Source organism: Panthera tigris, chromosome C1 (assembly GCF_018350195.1).
Source record: "Panthera tigris isolate Pti1 chromosome C1, P.tigris_Pti1_mat1.1, whole genome shotgun sequence".
NCBI lineage: Eukaryota > Metazoa > Chordata > Mammalia > Carnivora > Felidae > Panthera > Panthera tigris.
The window spans coordinates 187,053,845-187,072,875 of record NC_056667.1 but is presented as its reverse complement, the minus strand read 5'-3'; the positions used below and the strand labels follow the sequence as shown (position 1 = coordinate 187,072,875).

General features: G+C 34.7%; 1 protein-coding gene across 4 annotated transcripts in view; it reads left to right on the top strand.

The window, feature by feature from the left end:
- The window catches only part of ICA1L (islet cell autoantigen 1 like), an 88,900-nt gene that overhangs the window by 21,653 nt on the left and 48,216 nt on the right, over nt 1–19,031 (top strand). For 3 of the 4 annotated variants that reach the window (XM_042995090.1, XM_015541005.2, XM_042995089.1), the window contains exons 3-10: nt 5,421–5,589; nt 8,531–8,603; nt 9,895–10,018; nt 10,568–10,766; nt 13,162–13,287; nt 14,652–14,750; nt 16,014–16,099; nt 18,311–18,354. In XM_042995090.1, coding sequence (XP_042851024.1) covers nt 5,421–5,589; nt 8,531–8,603; nt 9,895–10,018; nt 10,568–10,766; nt 13,162–13,287; nt 14,652–14,750; nt 16,014–16,099; nt 18,311–18,354 — 920 coding nt within the window. Of the gene's footprint in view, nt 1–5,406; nt 5,590–8,530; nt 8,604–9,894; nt 10,019–10,567; nt 10,767–13,161; nt 13,288–14,651; nt 14,751–16,013; nt 16,100–18,310; nt 18,355–19,031 lie in introns of all 4 variants that reach the window. The other variant, XM_015541004.2, reaches the window with a different exon arrangement.

Here is a 19,031-nt window from a genome sequence, read left to right as displayed (position 1 = left end):
AAAAAGGACAAGAAACTAGAAAAATCTGCAGAAGAGCTGATTAGAAATCTTGGAAATCACAAAAGACAGAAAGAAACAGTCACTGCATATAAAAAAATAAACCTTGGGGCACCTGGGTGGCTCAGTCCAGTAAGCATTCGACTCTTGATACTGGCTCAGGTCATGATCTTGCAGTTGTGAGATCAAGCCCTGTGTTGGGTTCTGCACTGAACATAGACCTGCTTGGGATTCTCTCTCTCCTTGCCCCTCCCCTTCTCATTCTTTCTCTTTCTCTCCCAAAATAAACATTAAACAAAAACAAAAGTAAACCTCAATAGCTGGGATCAACTCTAGACAGAATTGAAAAGAGAATAAATTGGAAGATTGTACTGAGGAATTTACCCAAAATATAGCACAGAGAAACGGATCTAAAAATGAGTCATTAAGACCTATAAAGAATAACACCAGTAGAAGATTCAGATAAAAGAAGACATTATGGGTTAAAAGAAATATTTGAAGGGATAATAACTTAAAATTTTCTGGAAGACCTGAATCTCCAGAATGACAATACTCTACCAAAACATATCGTAGAGAGCCTGAAGTCATCAAGGTTAAATAGAACGCTCTACAAGATTCAAAAGACAGTAAGAGCTTACTTAGATAGTTTGACCCCAGAATTCTCATTGACTACAATAGATGCCCTAAGACATGGGGATTCTATCTTCACAAAGAATCAAGAAACACTAAAGAATGCTATGTAATAGAAACGACAGAACAGATAGCAACATATATAGAACTTTAAAAACAGGGCTGAGCACAAAACACCCAAAAAGTCAGAAATAAATGATACAACACAGTATCATTTGTCTATATTAGAACGTGTACATAACACATTTTATTAAGAATACATTCAAATAAAAAAGTACACATGAAGCACATTAGAATGATTATGAGGACAGATGGAAAGGAAGAGGGAGTTAATGAATGTACAAGTAAATGAACAAACATAAGAAAATGAGTCTTGCATGGACCAAAAATTGTATCTAAAAAAAGGGAAAAAGTTGTTAATTTAGATTTTTATATACAATAAATATGAATGAATTCAAAATAGAGTTTCATAGATCCCAAGACCAAGCTTTTTTTTACCCACAGGATTCATTAGAACTGTTAAAGAATGGGCCTTTTCAAAAGCAAAAAAAGGAAAATTTGGGAGATAAGAAATAATGGTTAGCCATCCTTCTTCCTCTTCCCATATGGGGAAACTTGCCCTAATCCAGTTACCTTTGGTTGGCAAATTTGCTTAGCCCTGATGCTCAGTGAGGAGGACCATTTAGGTCTCACACTAAGCTATATCCATAAACTTTGCCATTGTTAGTAACAAAAAATGGGATTTGGGCCTTCAGCTACTACTCCTTATATTACTTGTTTCTTATTTAGAAAAATGCAGAGAAAAGGGATGCCATTTAATAAGTCCCCTCAGAGACTGTAACATTTCATGTAATGAGAACATTGAGAAACAAAAGTACAGAATTTAAGTGTAATAAAATATACAGATGTAAAGGCTTTTGTTGAGTTTAGGAGGCATGATATTTATAATAACATCGGTAGACACAGAATATTTAGGAATAAATTAAATGAAATATGTGTAATGCTTCTATATTAAAAACTGCAGAACACTGCTGAGCAAAATTAATTAAAGAAGACCTAAATAAATGGGAGATACATGCTGTCGTTCTTGAATTGAAAGACTCAGTATTGTTAAAGGGCACCTGGGTGGTTCAGTCAGTTAGGAGTCCGACTTTGGCTCAGGTCATGATCCTACGGTGAGTGAGTTCAAGCCCCGTGTCACGCTCTGTCCTTACAGCTCAGAGCCTGGAGCCTGCTTCGGATTCTGTGAATCCCTCTGTCTGTCTGTCTCTCTCTCTCTCTCCCTCTCCCTCCCTCTCTCTTTCTCTCTCTCTCTCTCTCTACCCCTCCCCCATTTGTGCTCTGTCTCTCCCTCAAAAATAAACACTAAAAAAAATAGTAAAAAAAAAAAAAAAGTATTGTTAAGATGCCAGTCCTGCATAAATACATCTGTAGATTCAATGCCACTCCAATCTAAATTTCAGAACTCTACAACTTAATTGTAAAAAAGACAACTCAATTTAAAAATGGGCAAAAGACAAACATTTAACAATGGAATATATACAGATGGAAAATTAACACATGAAAAAGTGCTCATCATCAGTAAAATTGACATTAAAGCCACAAGGAAAAACCATTATTCAATGACTAGAGTGAATAAAACTACTAAGACTGCCAACATTAAATGTTAGTGAGGATGTAGAACAATTGGAACTCTCATACATTGTTAATTGGAATGTAAAATGGCAATTTCTTATAAAGTTAAGTATACATTAATTCTTTGACAGAATCGTTTCCTAGGTCTTTATTCAAAAGAAATAAAAACATTTGTCCACAAGAGGACTTGTTTAGGCATGTTCATAGCAGCTTTATCTATAGTAGTAAAAAATGAAAACATAGTGTTACAGTCATGCAGTGGATTACTATTCAGCAATAAAAAAAGAACACACTGGGGCACCTGGGTGGCTGGCTCAGTTGGTTAAGTGTCGGACTTGATTTTGGGTCTGGTCGTGATCTCATGGTTCAGGAGTTTGAGCCCTGCTGCTAGCCCAGAGCCTGCTTGGGATTCTGTCTCCCTCTCTCTCTCTGCCCTTCCCCTGCTCACTCAGTATCTCTCTTTCAAATAAAAATAAACATAAGAAAACACACTAGACAAGGAAAAACTAATCAAAGATGAAAAAAATTGAAAGTTATTACTTATAGGCTGGGCAGTGGCTGAAAAAGAATATAAGGAAGCTTTTTGGGGCATTAGAAATGTTCTATACTATAATATCTATTCATTTGTGAAAAGTATACAGCTAAAAACTGTATACTTCATGCATGTAAATATTACCAGAAAGAACCATATAGTAATGATGATGATAGAATGAGGTGATAAGGGAGTAGGTGAAGGTATAAATGATCTAAAAATGGCAATATTGACACTTAAGCTTTTATTTTTATTTTTCTCCGCATATGTTAAACTATAACTTTTAAAGAAATCAAGAAAGAAAAAACTCATATTTACCCAGACATTTTCCAATTCTGATTATCTTCATTATTTCTTGTAGATCCAAATCACTGTTTTAATTTTCCTTCAGCCTGAAGAATTTGTTAGCATTTCTGAAAGTTCCCTGGCCATGAATTCTCTCAGTTCTTTATCTGAAAATGTATTTTGCTTTCATTTTTTAAAGGACAGTTTTGATAGATACAGATTTATGGATTGACAGTTTTTCTTTAACTCATTACCCTAAGTACATTCCTTTATTGTAGTCTAACTTTTGTTGGTTTTGTTGAGAAACTGCCTGTAATTTGTATTTTTGTTGCCCTGTATATAATATGGCATTTTTCAAAGATAAATTGCAAGTTTTCCCTCAAGACTCTTTATGTGTCAGAACAGTAGGATGATTCACTCTGTACCAAGGTTAAATTCTATTTTCCATCTCAACTATGTCTAGCCAAGTTATCCAGCATAGCATAGGAGAGGTTCTGCAGTTAAATGGTGGCTAATCTATACTGCCAGGAATCCAGGAGAATATCCAAAGGAGAATGTTCAGAGGATATCTGGAAGAGTGGTCACCTGTGGACTTTACATTTTAACTGTGTTCTTTTTAATGCTATTTATTTAAACCTTCTTGGTCTGATATTAGTATGGCTATTCCTGCTTTAATTTTGTGTGTATTTACCTGGCTTATCTTAACTAATTCTTCCTGTGTCATTTTGTTAGAGGTTGACCCCAAATAGCGTGTAGTTGGATATCGTTTTTTCTTTTTATGGTTTGAAATTCTTTATATTTGAGAGGAGGTTTGCATTTATCATACTAAATTGTGTAGTTGTTCTTATTCTGTCATCCTAGTTTATACTTTTTGTTATGTTGCCTTGATCCTGTTTTTCCCACCCTGCTGTTGCTTTTGCTAGTTTTCCTTGCTGTTTTGTTTTGCCCCTAGTAATTTGGAAAGTAAACATTCTATTTTTATTTAATTAGTAATTACTTTTTTAAAAAGTAGGTGAACCTATTTCTTTACTAAGATTAATAATACGTTAATTATCTGTTGATTCTGAAAATGATGAATCAATCACATACTTTAATATCTCCCTGTGTTCCTGCCTCCCACCATTTATTGGAATAATTTAGGCTTTAAAAACCATTATTATTCTTTCTTTCTTTTTTTTTTTTTTTTACATCTCCTTAAGGAACACTTTTCACATTTGCATTTCCTTACATAGCCGTGTTAACCATATTAAGAAGAATTACTTAAACATTGGTTTTCAAGTTCACAGGTCATAATTTCCATCTTTATTTCTAACATAACTCCCCTATACCTGAGATCTTTCTAATTTTTAAAAATTTTTTTAAGATGTTTTTATTTATTTTTGAGACAGAGCATGAGCAGGGGAGGGGCAGAGAGAGAGGGAGACACAGAATCCAAATCAGGCTTCAGGCTCTGAGCTGTCAGCACAGAGCCTGACGCAGGGCTCAAACTCACGGACTGTGACATCATGACCTGAGCTGAAGTCGGACGCTTAACAGACTGAGATACCCAGGCGCCCCTAATTTTTAAAAATTTTTACAAAATGTTTATTTTTGAGAGAGAGCATGAGCAAGAGAGGGACAGAGAGAGGGGGAAACAGAGAATCCAAAGCAGACTCCAGGCTCTGAGCTGTCAGTACAGAGCCTGACGTGCAGCTTGAACTTGTGAACCATGAGCATGAACTTGTGAACCTGAGCCAAAGCTGAACGCTTAACTGACTGAGCCACCTAGGCACCCCTTTTATAATTAAAAAAAAATGTTTTTTAATGTTTATTGAGATCTTTATTTTTGCTTATTTATTTGATACTAAAGCATTTATTTGAGTGATTTTTAAAGAGTATGTATCTGAATCCTTGTGTATCTGAGAATATTTATTAAATGTGTATTCTGGCACAGCAGTTAAAACTATGGGAGGCTTTTCTAAGGAAATGATAGTAATATGCAAAGAGGTATGTACAAATTCATTTTGCAGTATTATTACAAAAGCAAAATTAGAAACTAATAGATGTCTATAAATAGATTGGTTAAATAAAATTATTTCCAGTCATTATTGCAAAATCATAATAGTTTTATCACCTTTGTCTCCTAACTGAAATATAAATATCATGAATCTTTTGCTTGTTATTTGTGCAAGTTATAATTATAACATAAGTTTAGAACTTATAGAGCAAATATTAGAATGTTTAGCTATTAAAATTAATATTCTACTTAGTATCTTTTTCACTTTTTCAACTGGATTAAATACTGACTGACTAGATATTTATTATTGAAAAAATTTAAGAAATTTTAGTCTGTTCCTTGTAGTCACTTCATGGATTCCTTTGGGCAACCCAGACCAGAAGATAACCAGTCAGTAGTTAGCAGAATGCAAAAGAAATACTGGAAAACCAAACAGGTCTTTATCAAAGCAACAGGAAAAAAGGAAGATGAGCACGTGGTGGCATCTGATGCTGAACTGGATGCTAAACTTGAGGTAAATTTGAGGATTCTTTGTATTGCATATAATTGGTTATTATTTGGGACTTTGAAGAGCTTGCAAATTTGATAATGGAATATTTAATTGTATTCATCTGTCAATCATATCTGAGTAGGAGGTCACAATTTGCACAAATTGAGAATTGGCAGAACTAGTATTTATAAGTTAGGTAAGTAATAAATATAAGTTTTTAAGCTAAATATTAATCAATTATGTTGATTAGATATCTACAAATAGATTAGTTAAATAAATTTATTTCCATTCATTATTTAAATATCGTAATAGCTTTATCACCTTTGTCTCCTAATTGAAATTAATATAAATATCATGAATCTTTTTGCCTGTTACTTGTGTAAGTTATAATCGCATGTTATATGCAGTTATATCATGTCAAAATATTCTGTACTACTTTTACATGAAGTCTTTTGCCTAATTGAAAATAATTGAAATCAAATAGTGAGGGTTTATATTTTATTTTTTTAATGTTTAAAAAAAATTTTTTTTATTTAAATTTATAATGTTTATTTATTTTTGACAGAGACAGAGCATGAGCAGGGGAGGGGCAGAGAAAGAGGGAGACACAGAGTCCGAAGCAGGCTCCAGGCTCTGAGCTGTCAGCACAGAGCCTGACGCGGGGCTCGAACTCACAGACCGCAAGATAATGACCTGAGCCAGAGTCAGATGCTCAACTGACTGAGCCACCCAGGCGCCCCTTTAAATTTTTTTTTTTAACGTTTATTTATCATTGAGAGACAGAGAGACACAGAGCATGAACAGGGGAGGGGTAGAGAGAGGGGGAGACACAGAATCTGAAGTAGGCTCCAGTCTCTGAGCTGTCAGCACAGAGCCCAACGCAGGGCTCGAACTCACAAACTGTGAGATCATGACCTGAGCTGAAGTCGGACGCTTAACCGACTGAGCCACCCAGGCGCCCCTATTTTTTTATTATGTTTTAAAATTTATTTATTTATTTAGGAAGTTTATACCCAGCATGGGTCTCAAACTCAGGAACTTGAGGTGCATGCTCCACCAACGGAGCCAGCCAGGGCCCCCTGAGTGAAGATTTTTATAAGTTAGAGTTTTTGTTTCTATAATTAAGGGATAAAGTTATTGAAGTATTTTATAATGTGTTTTTTTTTGTCCATGTTTTTCATTTTAAATAAAGTCATTGCCATGAAATGACTTTAAACCTATGAGTGTTTTATACTTTTAAGTGATTAAGCTAATTAGAGGAAAGTCTCATGTATATTAATGAATAGGTCTAGGTTTTTAAATGCAAGTTTACTGAGTCCATGTATGTATACTAATTGAAGATGCCTTTTACAAATATTTCCAAGTAGGATTTCTGTTATGCTTGAAGTATAATAATTTCTTGCAATCCTTAAAAGTAGAGGCCTAATTAAATAGGTCTTAATCTACTAAGTATTTTTATTATAAAAAAAGTAAATTTATGTCATTGCCATAACAAATATGGAAATAGATAACAAATTAACAAGCTTTTTGTGTAGAAAAGTATTCTTAGGATTCAGTGACATGTGGAAAAAATGAAGGGACTTGATTATAAGCAATAAATGTTTTAAGGCTAAAGGAAGGATTCACTATTTCAACATATATTCCCATAGACATAGATTTTTCTGTTTTGTTTTACATCGTTAGGTAGTCTGTATGACATATTTTATATTCTTATCCATTAGTCAAATATTTGGAATCACCCAAGTACTTTCTCTGACTTTTGTACTTTATTTTTTAAGAATGAGAAAATTTTTCATTGTATGTTTACTTAAATCATCGTGTCGTACACTTTAATTATATTATACTTCACTTACATTTAAAAAAATGTCATTGTAAAATTAAAAAGCAATTGTATATAAATCTTCCGAAGACCCAGGGGGAACAAAATCAATCATAATCACTTCATCATAGTAGAGCTCTCATTTTTGTACCCTTTTCTGTTCTTCCATATGGATTTAAAACAGCTTTTTAGGTTGCAAAATCCATATACCAAATTCATTTCAAACATACCTAAACTTATGTGGAAAGTTGATAGTTGCTCCTCCATTTAGATTTTAGCGTCTGTCACTAATCTTCCTTAGGTCTGATCATATATCTAAATAATAACAAAACTGTTTCAGAGAGTGAATATTTAGGCTCAGTGGTGATATTGGAAATTTATTTGATAATCAAAGGATTAGGGCCTAAGACTATGCTACAGTGCAAAGGTCTTTTTAAACTAAAGTCTTGTAACAATTCTTCGGCATAGGACTTTGTGGGAAGACGGCTGTACCCTAAAACCTATGACACTTCATCTCTCTGGGAAAACCTAAATTTATAGATGTGTGTGAAGAGTTACCTCATGTGTATAATGTGTCCTAATATCAAATTTTCATGTGCTTACTTTGAAATGAGTGTCTACTGGTTATTTTACTTTTAGGTATTAGCAACAATAGTAATGAAGGGAAAATTCCAAATAAAAACAATCCAAAAGTAATTTATTTATGATGTTGTAATACATTATTTAGTTTTTATGGTAATTAACTGACCTGTTTGCTTAGGATAACATTGTAGAAAAACCAGATTGAGAGTTAACATTTTCTAAGGTTATCTATACTCTTTTCATCTGAAATTGACAATATTTGATGCAGTTTATATTGGATTTACATTTTTGCTATTTAGATAGTTTGGAGCTGAGGGGAGGACACACTTCACAGTTATAAATCTTCATTAGCTCCCATGTATTTATCTCCATTTTTTCCAGCCTTCAAGGGGGAATCTAAAAGTGCTTTCTACATCTGTATAAGACCAATACGGAAGTACTTCAAAGTCAAGGAAAATAAACATAATACTTATAAGAAAATGTTCTGCTTTTGAAGTGCTTATAACAGATATTTTATGTTTATGATTCTTTAAATTTGGTCCTAATAAAATTTATATTTCAAAGGTTTTTCACTCTATTCAAGAGACATGCACTGAACTTCTGAAGATAGTTGAGAAATATCAACTAAGACTTAATGGTATGAAATCCTATATATCTATTCAGTAATTCCCATTTTAAAATAAATAATTTACTTGCATTTTTGAGAATGAAAGATTTAATGTAAAAATCGTTTACTGAACTATTATGTGAATGGTTCCTTGTGACAAAGAAGTGACAGTAAGGAGCAGTGTGAGTGTGGAGCTAGTAAGTGAGCGGGCTGCCACCTCAGAGGTGCTGAGAGACTTCCCTTGCAGTTTGTTTTGTGAGGTGTTTTTCTTTTTTCTTTTTTTTTCTTAAGTAGGCTCTTTGCCCAACATGGGGCTTGAACTTACAACCCTGAGTCAAGAGTCGCATGCTCCACCCAGTCAGCCAGCCACGCACCCCTTTCCCTTTCAGTTTTTAACTTCAGTTTTTCCATCAGTAAACCAGGGTGAAGTTAGGCATGACATTTGTCATTTTTCACTTTAAGCTAATAATTTGAATACTTTATGGGTTCCCCATTTATTAGTCTTACTGTGTGTGATTAGAGGGTCACACTTCCAAAACTTTGTGGTCAAAGACCACTTTTTTGCTTTGTGTTTTACTTTCAATTTGTTGTAAACTGACACTTCTATAAAATACAATGAAAGTGAATTTCAACACAAATGAAATTAAAGAAGACACACAAAATATAAGCACACTTTATTATTAGATTCAGCAGATATAAAATACTCATCAAATTAGTAAGCTTCTAAACAGTTTCTTCGTTTCGGTACTTGTTACAGGCTGTTAACAAATGACTGTGGACTGGAATTGGTCAGTGGACAACACTGAGTAGTAATGTACTACATGACTGACAAATTTTATGGTTTCAGCAATAAAACCATGGATGTCTGTGGGCCTGGGATACTGAGCATAGATACTGAAACCAGGGTGGGAGTCAAGATTAAGTTTAAATAGAAAACAAAGACTTTGTTAGAGACAATGATCCTAAAATACATGTCTGCACATTTGAAAATGCATTTGTGGTTTTGTCATTTTGGAATCTTTTCTTTCCCTCTCCTTGCTTCCCAAAGCAAGGTCCATGAATTCACTATATCAAAACCATCTGGAGTACTTGTGGGTAAGGGGAAGCAGATCCTCAGACCTGTAAAATCAGAATCTCTGGAAATAGACCCTGGGAATATGCATTTTTTTTTCTTTTTGGGAATATGCATTTTTAAAATAAGTCTCTCTTCTTCCCTCAAGTAATTCTTATGTATAGAGAATTATTGCTGTGAGAATTTTAGCTGTGTGTCTTTAACAAATGATGAAAGAAAACAGTTAACTGTATTGTAATTTTTTCCTAGTCATATCAGAGGAAGAAAATGAACTAGGGCTCTTTTTAAAGTTTCAAGCAGAACGGGATACAACACAAGCTGGTAAAATGATGGATGCTACTGGCAAGGCACTCTGTTCTTCAGCCAAGCAAAGGTTTACAGTTTTGCATCATCCTCAATCTGTAGTCTTTATGACAGTTTTGATCTATGTACCTAAAATTGCATATTTATAAAGGTTACTGATCATTCCAGTAGAGGGTTCAAAGAGAAATACAGCATGTAATTGTTTCGATGCCTCTTACTTATTTGGTTTTAAAATAATTACTTAAAAATTGACATTCTGGTTGCTTAATTCCTACAAATAGGCTTTAAGCCTATATTTAAACTCCTTAATGTGGTTTAATGTAACAGAGGCACATGCATATAAAAATATGTATATTTTAATTGTTTTATTGCTTTTTTGGATATTATGTTATTTAGGAGTACATTAGAACTTTTCTTCTTTATAGGTGGAGGGGATTATTTCTACTTATTTATTTTGAACTTATCACTTTACAGATTTTTAACATAAAGATACTTACTGCAAAGAATCTCCAACAGTTACTAAATACAGCCAAAATATATGGTTGTTTTAAACCTTTGTTTTTGTTTTGTTTTGTTTATGGGATGTACATCCCTCTGATTTTTACCTCTCTGCCATTAGATTGGCCCTATATACTCCTCTTTCTCGTCTTAAGCAAGAAGTAGCAACATTCAGTCAAAGGGCAGTATCTGATACCTTGATGACAATTAATCGGATGGAGCAAGCACGCACAGAATACAGAGGAGCTCTGCTGTGGATGAAAGACATATCCCAAGAACTGGACCCAGACACCCTAAAACAAATGGAAAAGTTCCGAAAAGTATGAAAATGCATCCTTTCCTTTTCTTGGTACACAAATCTATTGAATTTACACGGAATAATTTAATCAAGATCCTAAAATATCAGGCTGTTTTTGAAAAATGTTATAAAATCTTGGTTGCTTGGAGATCTTTGAAGTGCAAAAGGTTGTCACACTTTTTTTTTAATCTTTAAGTGACATCCCGACCCCATCAACCTTTTCTATTATTTTTTTTTATCCCTTTCACAATATAAATGTTGCTTCCCTGGACTTTTGGGATTTGTTTGCAGGAGAGAAAGAGTTTATTAGTGAGGAAAAAATAAATAATTTAAGTAAAAATTCAGGTAAATTGATTATTATAAGAAAAAGTGATTATCAGATTTTTATTCTACTACAGTACATAGTTTGACCACAAACTTTTTTTTAAAGTTTATTTGTTTTCAAAGAGAGAGAAAGAGGGAGTGCATGGAGGAGGGGCAGAAAGAGAGACAATTCCAGCCAGGTTCTACATTGTCAGTGTGGAACCAGACACAGGGCTCAAACTCGTGAACTGAGCCGAACTCATGACCTGAGCCGAAACCAAGAGCCAGATGCTTAACCGACTGAGCCACCCAGGCTCCCCTTGACCACAGACTTTTAAAGTAACTGTATGGACTTATGTTTTTGCTAAATAAACTACTATTTATTTATTAAAAACATTTTTTTAATGTTTATTTATTTTTGAGAGACAGAGCATGAGTGGGAGAGGGGCAGAGAGAGAGAGGGAGACCCAGAATCCAAAGCAGGCTCCAGGCTCTGAGCTGTCAGCACAGAGCCCAAAGTGGGACTTGAACTCAGGAGTGGTGAGATCATGACCTGAGCCCAAGTCAGACGCTCAACCAACTGAGCCACCCAGGCGCCCCTAAATAAACTAGTTTTGAATTGTATCCCCCAAGTTCACCATACATGAATACTAAAATTCATTCAGTCCTTCATTTCATAAATATTTAGAGTACATGTAATACAAATCATATTTAATATTGATGGAAACTTTATACCAGCTGTATAAACCACAGCAACCTGTTATCTTTCCCCTTTATAATCTTAGAATACAATCCAAGAGAGTTGTTGAACAACATTCTGAATGCACTAATGTCACTGAACTATATATTTTTAAATGATTAAGTTTATGTTACCTGAATTTCACCTAAATTTTATTATTTATTATTGTTTTTTAAATTTATTTTTGAGAAAGAGACAGAGTACTAGTGGGGGAGGGACAGAGAGAGAAGGAGACACAGAACCTGAAGAAGGCTCCAGGCTCTGAGCTGTCAGCACACAGCCTGACACAGGGCTCGAACTCGTGAACCACGAGATCATAACCTGAGCCGAAGTCGGATGCTCAACCGACTGAGCCACCCAGGCGCCCCACACCTAAATTAAAAAAAAAAAAAGTGCATTCTAAACTTATCTGAACCCAAATAGTTCTGCACAGTCTGGTCCCTGATGCCTGTGCAGCCACATCTTGTACTTTCTAGACTCTAGCCCTTTCCATGCCCCAGGAAGGAATATGGTTTAGCCTATTCCATATTGTCCTGCAAGCTTGTTAAGCTCTTCACCTCCCACACCCAGGACTTTTGTCCTTGCTTTTCTCTGAGCCTGGAATGCTCTCCTCAGAATCTTAGCATGGCCTGCTTATCATTTTTCTGTCCCATTTCAAACATCTTGCATGAGCTCACCAAAGGCTTCCCTAATCATCTTACCCAAAAGTAGTCATTTCTTTTCACTTATATGTTATCTTTGCAACATGAGATGCTCTTATATATTTGTTTACTGCTGCTTTTTCCTGTGCCTCCTCACTCAGAGATGATGGGAAAGAACATTGTTTTTTTCGCGCACAATATCCCAGTGCCTGGCACATAATAGATACCTTATAAATATTTGTTGAATGAATAAATTAGTATGTTTACATTTGAATACTCATGCTACTTGATGACATGTGACTTACCTTATGTATAAGAAATATGATAGGCATTTATTTTAATTTATAAATGTATCTCCATGATTCAGAGTTATTATTAATGCTTCTCAACACTTTAACTGTTTCATTTCCATGTGTTCTTCTATTAGCTAAATATTACCTATCAGTAGTTTTGGATGTTTCTTTTTATTTGGAGTCTGTAGGGGTCTTTCTTCTTAACTATGCACTTTCCATTTATCATTGCATACTTTCTCAGCACAAAGATACCTGCTGGAAGGAATCTCCTTCAGTTACTAAAAATAGCCAAAATCTTTACCAGTAATCGTGAAATAATAATACAAGGAGAGGGAATTAATCTTCTTTATTTCATGTGTCTGAAAATATGTACCATGAACCCTTATGGTATATTTATACCTGTATTATCAGTAATAATAATAAATATTATTGTGGTTGCAGGTACAGATCCAAGTGAGAAATAGCAAAGCTTCTTTCGACAAGTTAAAGATGGATGTTTGTCAGAAAGTGGATTTACTTGGAGCTAGTCGCTGCAATATGTTATCTCATTCACTCACTACCTACCAGGTACCCACCTCCATGGTCAGCATGTCCTTGCAGTAAACAATGAGTGGTGAGGTTCCTTTTTAAAAGTTGTCTAACGGATATAAAAAATTGCATAATTAATCAAATTCCTTTGACTTTGAAAATTGACCTACTGAGGTTATGACAGAGAATCATAGAATTCTAAACTGAAAAAGACCTTAGGGATTGCCTACTCCTGTATCTTCACATTATTCCCCTTGGGATCCTAGGAGAGATTTAGGGGCCATCTAGGTTTGAGTGGAAGTGTTGAGGCAGGGTTCACAGCTTGCCTGGTTCCCCAGAGCTACTCCATTTTGAACTTCTATATACAGTTTCATTTGAAGCAAAGATGCTGGGGCCCAAAAGTGTAAAACTTTCCTGTCATAGCTGAGGAAAGTGAAACACTATGAGAATTAAAGTAAACGGCAATGTTGGCCTTGAAAACCTGTGTTCTCATGCTAGGCCGTGCGTTCTTTTCATTCTGCACTTTCATATCAGCAGTCTCTCACTTGTGCTTCTGTTATCCCAGATCACACATAAATGGCACACAGTGAATAAGTCAGATGTTAATTAGTAGCAGGTACCGATATTAACTTGTATTTTTAAATGGCAAAATAGAATGAACTGTATTTATTTAAGAATAATAAACTAAAGGGAATGGACATTCACTGCTGCTTGTAGGAAATCTTCCTGATTCAGTGCAGTACTGTGGATGGAATTCAGTAGTCAAGAAAGGATGCAATTGAAAATAAAAGTATCTGGCAATCCATGTAGCATATGCCTGAAAAGCAACAGCTGTTAGTTCAGTTCTCTTTTATTATCTCTGCTCAGCCCTCTCACTTTGAATAGGAACTCTGAAGCAGCAAGGAAGATGTCCAGTTACTTGAATTAGCTGAAGAACACTTTTTTTTTTTTTTCGGTGAGTCTCTTGAGCCCTCAATGAAAGACTAGTTTAGTGGTGCATATTATTTTTCTCCAATTAATAAAGGCTTATATGTGCTTACCAACACAAAGATTTATACATATACCCTTAATACAGATACAGTCTTTTTTTTGTGCTTTTAACATTTCTCTTTTGGACTCTTCCAAAGGTGTTCTAATCCACTAGTATTACTCTCCAGCTGATTCCAGTGTACTTTCCAGTGCTGTATACAGATAGGTGTGTGTGTGTATGTGTGTGTATGCTGATACAGTTGCCAGTTCTTATGCAGAATTACTATTTACATTGCTTTCTTGTTCCCCAAACTTGGAAGTTGATTTTACTTCCTACTGCTTGTTATTCAGCAACCATTCATCTACTACACTAGTGAGGAAAAATAGCAGTGAAAAAAATCGTAACCGTAGTGACAACCTTTCTTTTTCTGCAGAGGACGCTGCTTGGATTCTGGGAGAAAACAGCTCAATTGATGTCCCAGATCCATGGGGCCAGTACTGGCTTTCATCTATATGATTTTGTAGCTCTCAAGGTACATTTGTTTCCATGTTCCTTTGTTAGGTATATTATACTTCATTTAGACAACACTGAAACTATTTTGTGCTAAGCCTAATTTTGAATTTACAAAACATGGGAAACATTTTTCTACACTCCTTCAGCCAGTTATTTTTCTGCACTTCCCTGATTCCAAGTGCTACCAGAAACACTAAACAAATACATGAGAATATTGCTTGTGGGCTCAAGATATTGGGGTGGGGAGAGAAAGAGGGAGCAAGAGAAAAGAAAATCAAAGTGTAAACGAGGTAAGAAAAAGCCAAGGAAAAGAAAAACTTAAGAGGAACAAGTGATGGAAAATGGTTGTTGGTTTTCAAAAACAACCAGAGTACCTACCCAACAATTTTAGAAGTTAAAGAAAAATTTCCTTGCTTTACTTTTACACTCGTGTCATAGATGTAATTCATGATGCAAAAATAATGGGTGACTGCAGCTGAAGAGACTACTGTATTATATTAGATCAGCTCTTTCTGTAATACCTACATGTAAAAGGTACTCTTGGGCTTTGATTATAATGCTTTTAACATTTGTATATCTTTCTGTCAACCTTTGCATATGGCTTATCCAGCAGAGTCACACTATGGTAATCATTTAATTCTGGTAGGTTGGGTTTCAGTGCCTTTGACCTTATCACTCTGTATTGTTTTCAATAGAGCTTGAAAATGTTATTGTTGAGATTGCTCAAGCTAGATGTAGTATCTATGATGGATTGACCTCTTGCAGCTGTATATTCCTGGGGCTTGGTGTAGATATTTAAGTCATGTTCTGACATAGCATCTTCCAGTCTAATAGATACCCTTGAATTAGTCGTTATGTTTTTGTTGTGTGTATGTTTTTTTTCTTTACTTTTTCTATATTAATGCTTCACTGGATAGCATACTATGTTTTTAGGCAAATTTAACATGTAATTTCTGTTCAGATGAAGTTGAAAATCTTCAGCTGTATTTAAAGCATTGCAGTAGAAGTTAGTAACACAGTGTAAGTCTTCTTTGGCATATCACAAACTTGTGAAGCTTGTTGCTAGCCCATGTTATAGTCTGTGTGGTTGTCATTGGCAGCCAGGATAAATGGGGACCCAGGGCCCAGGTCAAATTGCATTATCATACATTTCCCATATCTCTCACTCCTACTTCAGAACTATCCCTATTTTATGTTGTTCTTTAGAATTTTTATTCTCATCTCATTTGCACAAAGAGAGAAACAGATTCCATCCACTTAACATTGAATTTCTTATCCTTAGCAACTACAAGACACTCCAAGCAAGCTTACTGAAGACCACAAAGAAGAACAAATAGACAACAGTTCTCTCACTGAAAACCTCAATAAGTAAGCAGGCAGAAGTATGGGGTTATGGAAGTCCTAGATATTGTTATATGATATATTTGGAAAGAGTTATTTCTTTTCCAATCTATTGAATATTTATTTCTGTGTCATTTTTCCAGTTAATATTTTTAAAGTTTTTTTTTTATAAGTAAGCTCTGCACCCAATGTGGGGCTTGACCTCATGACCCTGATATCAAGAATTGGGTGCTCTACCCACTAAGCCTGCCAGGCACCCCATTTTCCAATTAATATTAAACATTTGTTTTAAAGCCTTATCTACCCCCTCCCCATTTTTAACATGGTAGGCAAAGTTGATGATAGGAGTACAGAACAGATTAGGGTGATAACTCCAAATTCTGTATTTGGGGAGACTGAGCTTTTTATTAAGAACCTCTGCCTAGTGAAACCCAGAAGGGGCAACTTGAAACAGAAAGGGACAGGTACCAGCAGCTATGAAACAGAAGCTATTGAAAATCTGCCTCCAAAGCAACACAAATGGGACTGGGTCTGGTTACCTGGAAATGGGGGGCTCTTGCTGTGCACATCCTTCATTTTGCTTATTTCCCTTTTATTACATCTTACCTTTGTTTACTTCTCATTTGAAGTAGATTGCACTGAGTATAATAACAAACCCAGAAATAAGACCAGAACAGTGACAAACCGTATATTGTTGAGTGGAAGGTGATCCAGAATATAAGCATTTCCTTCTTTTCTTTATGGGGAAATCCAAACAAATTTTTTTGCCTAATTTGAATATATAAACAATTTAGGATGTAGATTAAATAAATATCAAATGTATAGTTATAGAGGAAACTTATTATACACTGATATTTAAAATCATGTTACATTAAATATATTAATTTAGTAAACTTTTTCCATTATCACATTTCATCAAAGTTTTATTCACAATCCTCTCATGCATATTCACCATTCTGAAAGCTTCCTTTTGAGTTAACAGATTCCAAAGCTTTTTACCTTGTCTTCCATCCAAGTTATTTAAAGAATCATGCACATATACGGTCATTGGAAATTTTGTTCCAAGTCATTAGTATATATTTGCTCTATTTGTGCGTGTGTGTTTTTTGCAAATAAATACCATATAGGTTTCCCTTGCTATCTGAGAGTGTTCCAATGAAACTTTTCATAAGCCAATACAGTGTGAGGCAAGGAAGCAATTACCATTAATTTTTGTGGAAAATGTTTTGAGTATTCTTAGATCCAAAAAATAACCTTTCTTAGGTTTATCTGACACCCTAGGGCACATCTTGCTAAGGTATACCCAAAATAAATGGAGATGAAGCACAGATGCACACACAGTTCGTAGTGGCTTAATACTGAGATGCTGAGTGTAGTTCCCAGGGAAGGAGCTTGGTGGTGCTACTGTTGCTGCTCAGTGTGCACACTGCCTCTGTGAGGGCTCCCTGCAGAATAAACACTTAATGCTATTTTTGCTTTTTGCCTTTTTTGTAAAAGCAAAAATCCTCTTCGAACTTCTTTCAGTTAGCAAAGACAGGTGCTAACGTAGGTCTTCCAAAGAAGCATAACGCAGACTTCCAAAAAGCAGGGGATACCTGTAATGATTTTTAAGGATCTTTAAGGATTTATTAAAAACAACCTTCAATACTAGAATTGTGAGGTTACACCCCAGGAATAATGCCTAAATCTATGTTCAATTTCTTTGTCTGATTTTTCATAATCATCCCAGATGGATGATATAAATATCCAAAATTAGTATTTACCGAGAACATTTTAGGCAAATGTATCTTCTTTTGCAAACATCACTTTCCTGTTCCAAAATAGAGTACTACATTTTTTCTGCAGTTCTTCATTCCCTCTATTTAGGTTTCAAGTATTCTTGAGCAAACCCTTCAGTATTTGAAAACTAAACCTTATACTCAGTGACTTCGGTGATAGACGTTCTTTATGATGTATTAACTTAGCACAGTGCCTGTAATACTGAACATGGTGCCTGGTGCTTCATCAGCACTCAGTATATGTTGTTAAAAGAATAATGGATGGAGGATTATTTTCATGGTCTATGTAGATCTAGAGAAGAAGTGACATTTGCCTCAGATTTTAGGAGATCTATCTACTGGACAACTATTTTATATGTCATCTCAGTTAAAAACATTTTTTTAACCATATAAAACTGTAGAATATGAATCCCAAGTGTGTTTTAACCAAATTCTTTGCATTTTTTGGTTTTTACTTTAGGTTAGTTTTGTCAGATGAGGAAGTGAGCTTGGGAAGTAAACCAGGTAAGATGGTAAATTCATTAAAATATGAAATGACCACATTTTAAATGTCAAAACAGCTTGTCACAACCTTTTAAAACAGATTGTATTAATATCCATTCAATTAGAAAACATATTAAGTCATTTTATAAGTCTCTTCTGTACACTTTTGAGTTAGCTTCTTTTCCTCAGCTTTATTGAGTTATAATTGATGTATACCACTGTGTAAGTTTAAGGTGTATAGTGTGATTTGATAGATGGATGTATTTGAAATGATTATCACAATAAAATTAAAACATCCATCACCTCGCATAATTACTATATATCTTGTGGAGGCAAGAACATACAACATTTATTTTCTTAGCAACTGTCAAGTATATTGTTAACTATAGTCCCCATGCTGTATTTTAGATCCCCAGAACTTAATTTTATAGCTGGAAGTTTGTACCCTTTGACCAAATTTCCCCATTTTCTCCACCTCCTAGACCTTAGTAACCACCAGTCTGTTCTGAGTTTGACTTTTTAAGATCTCACATTTAAGTGAGATCATACAGTATTTGTCTTTCTCTAGCTTACTTCACTTAGCATAATGCCCTCCAGGTTCATCCATGTTATTGCAAATGGTAGGATTTCCTTATATTTTAAGACTAAATAACATTCAATTATATTCTATTATATATGTACATGTATAACATTTTCTT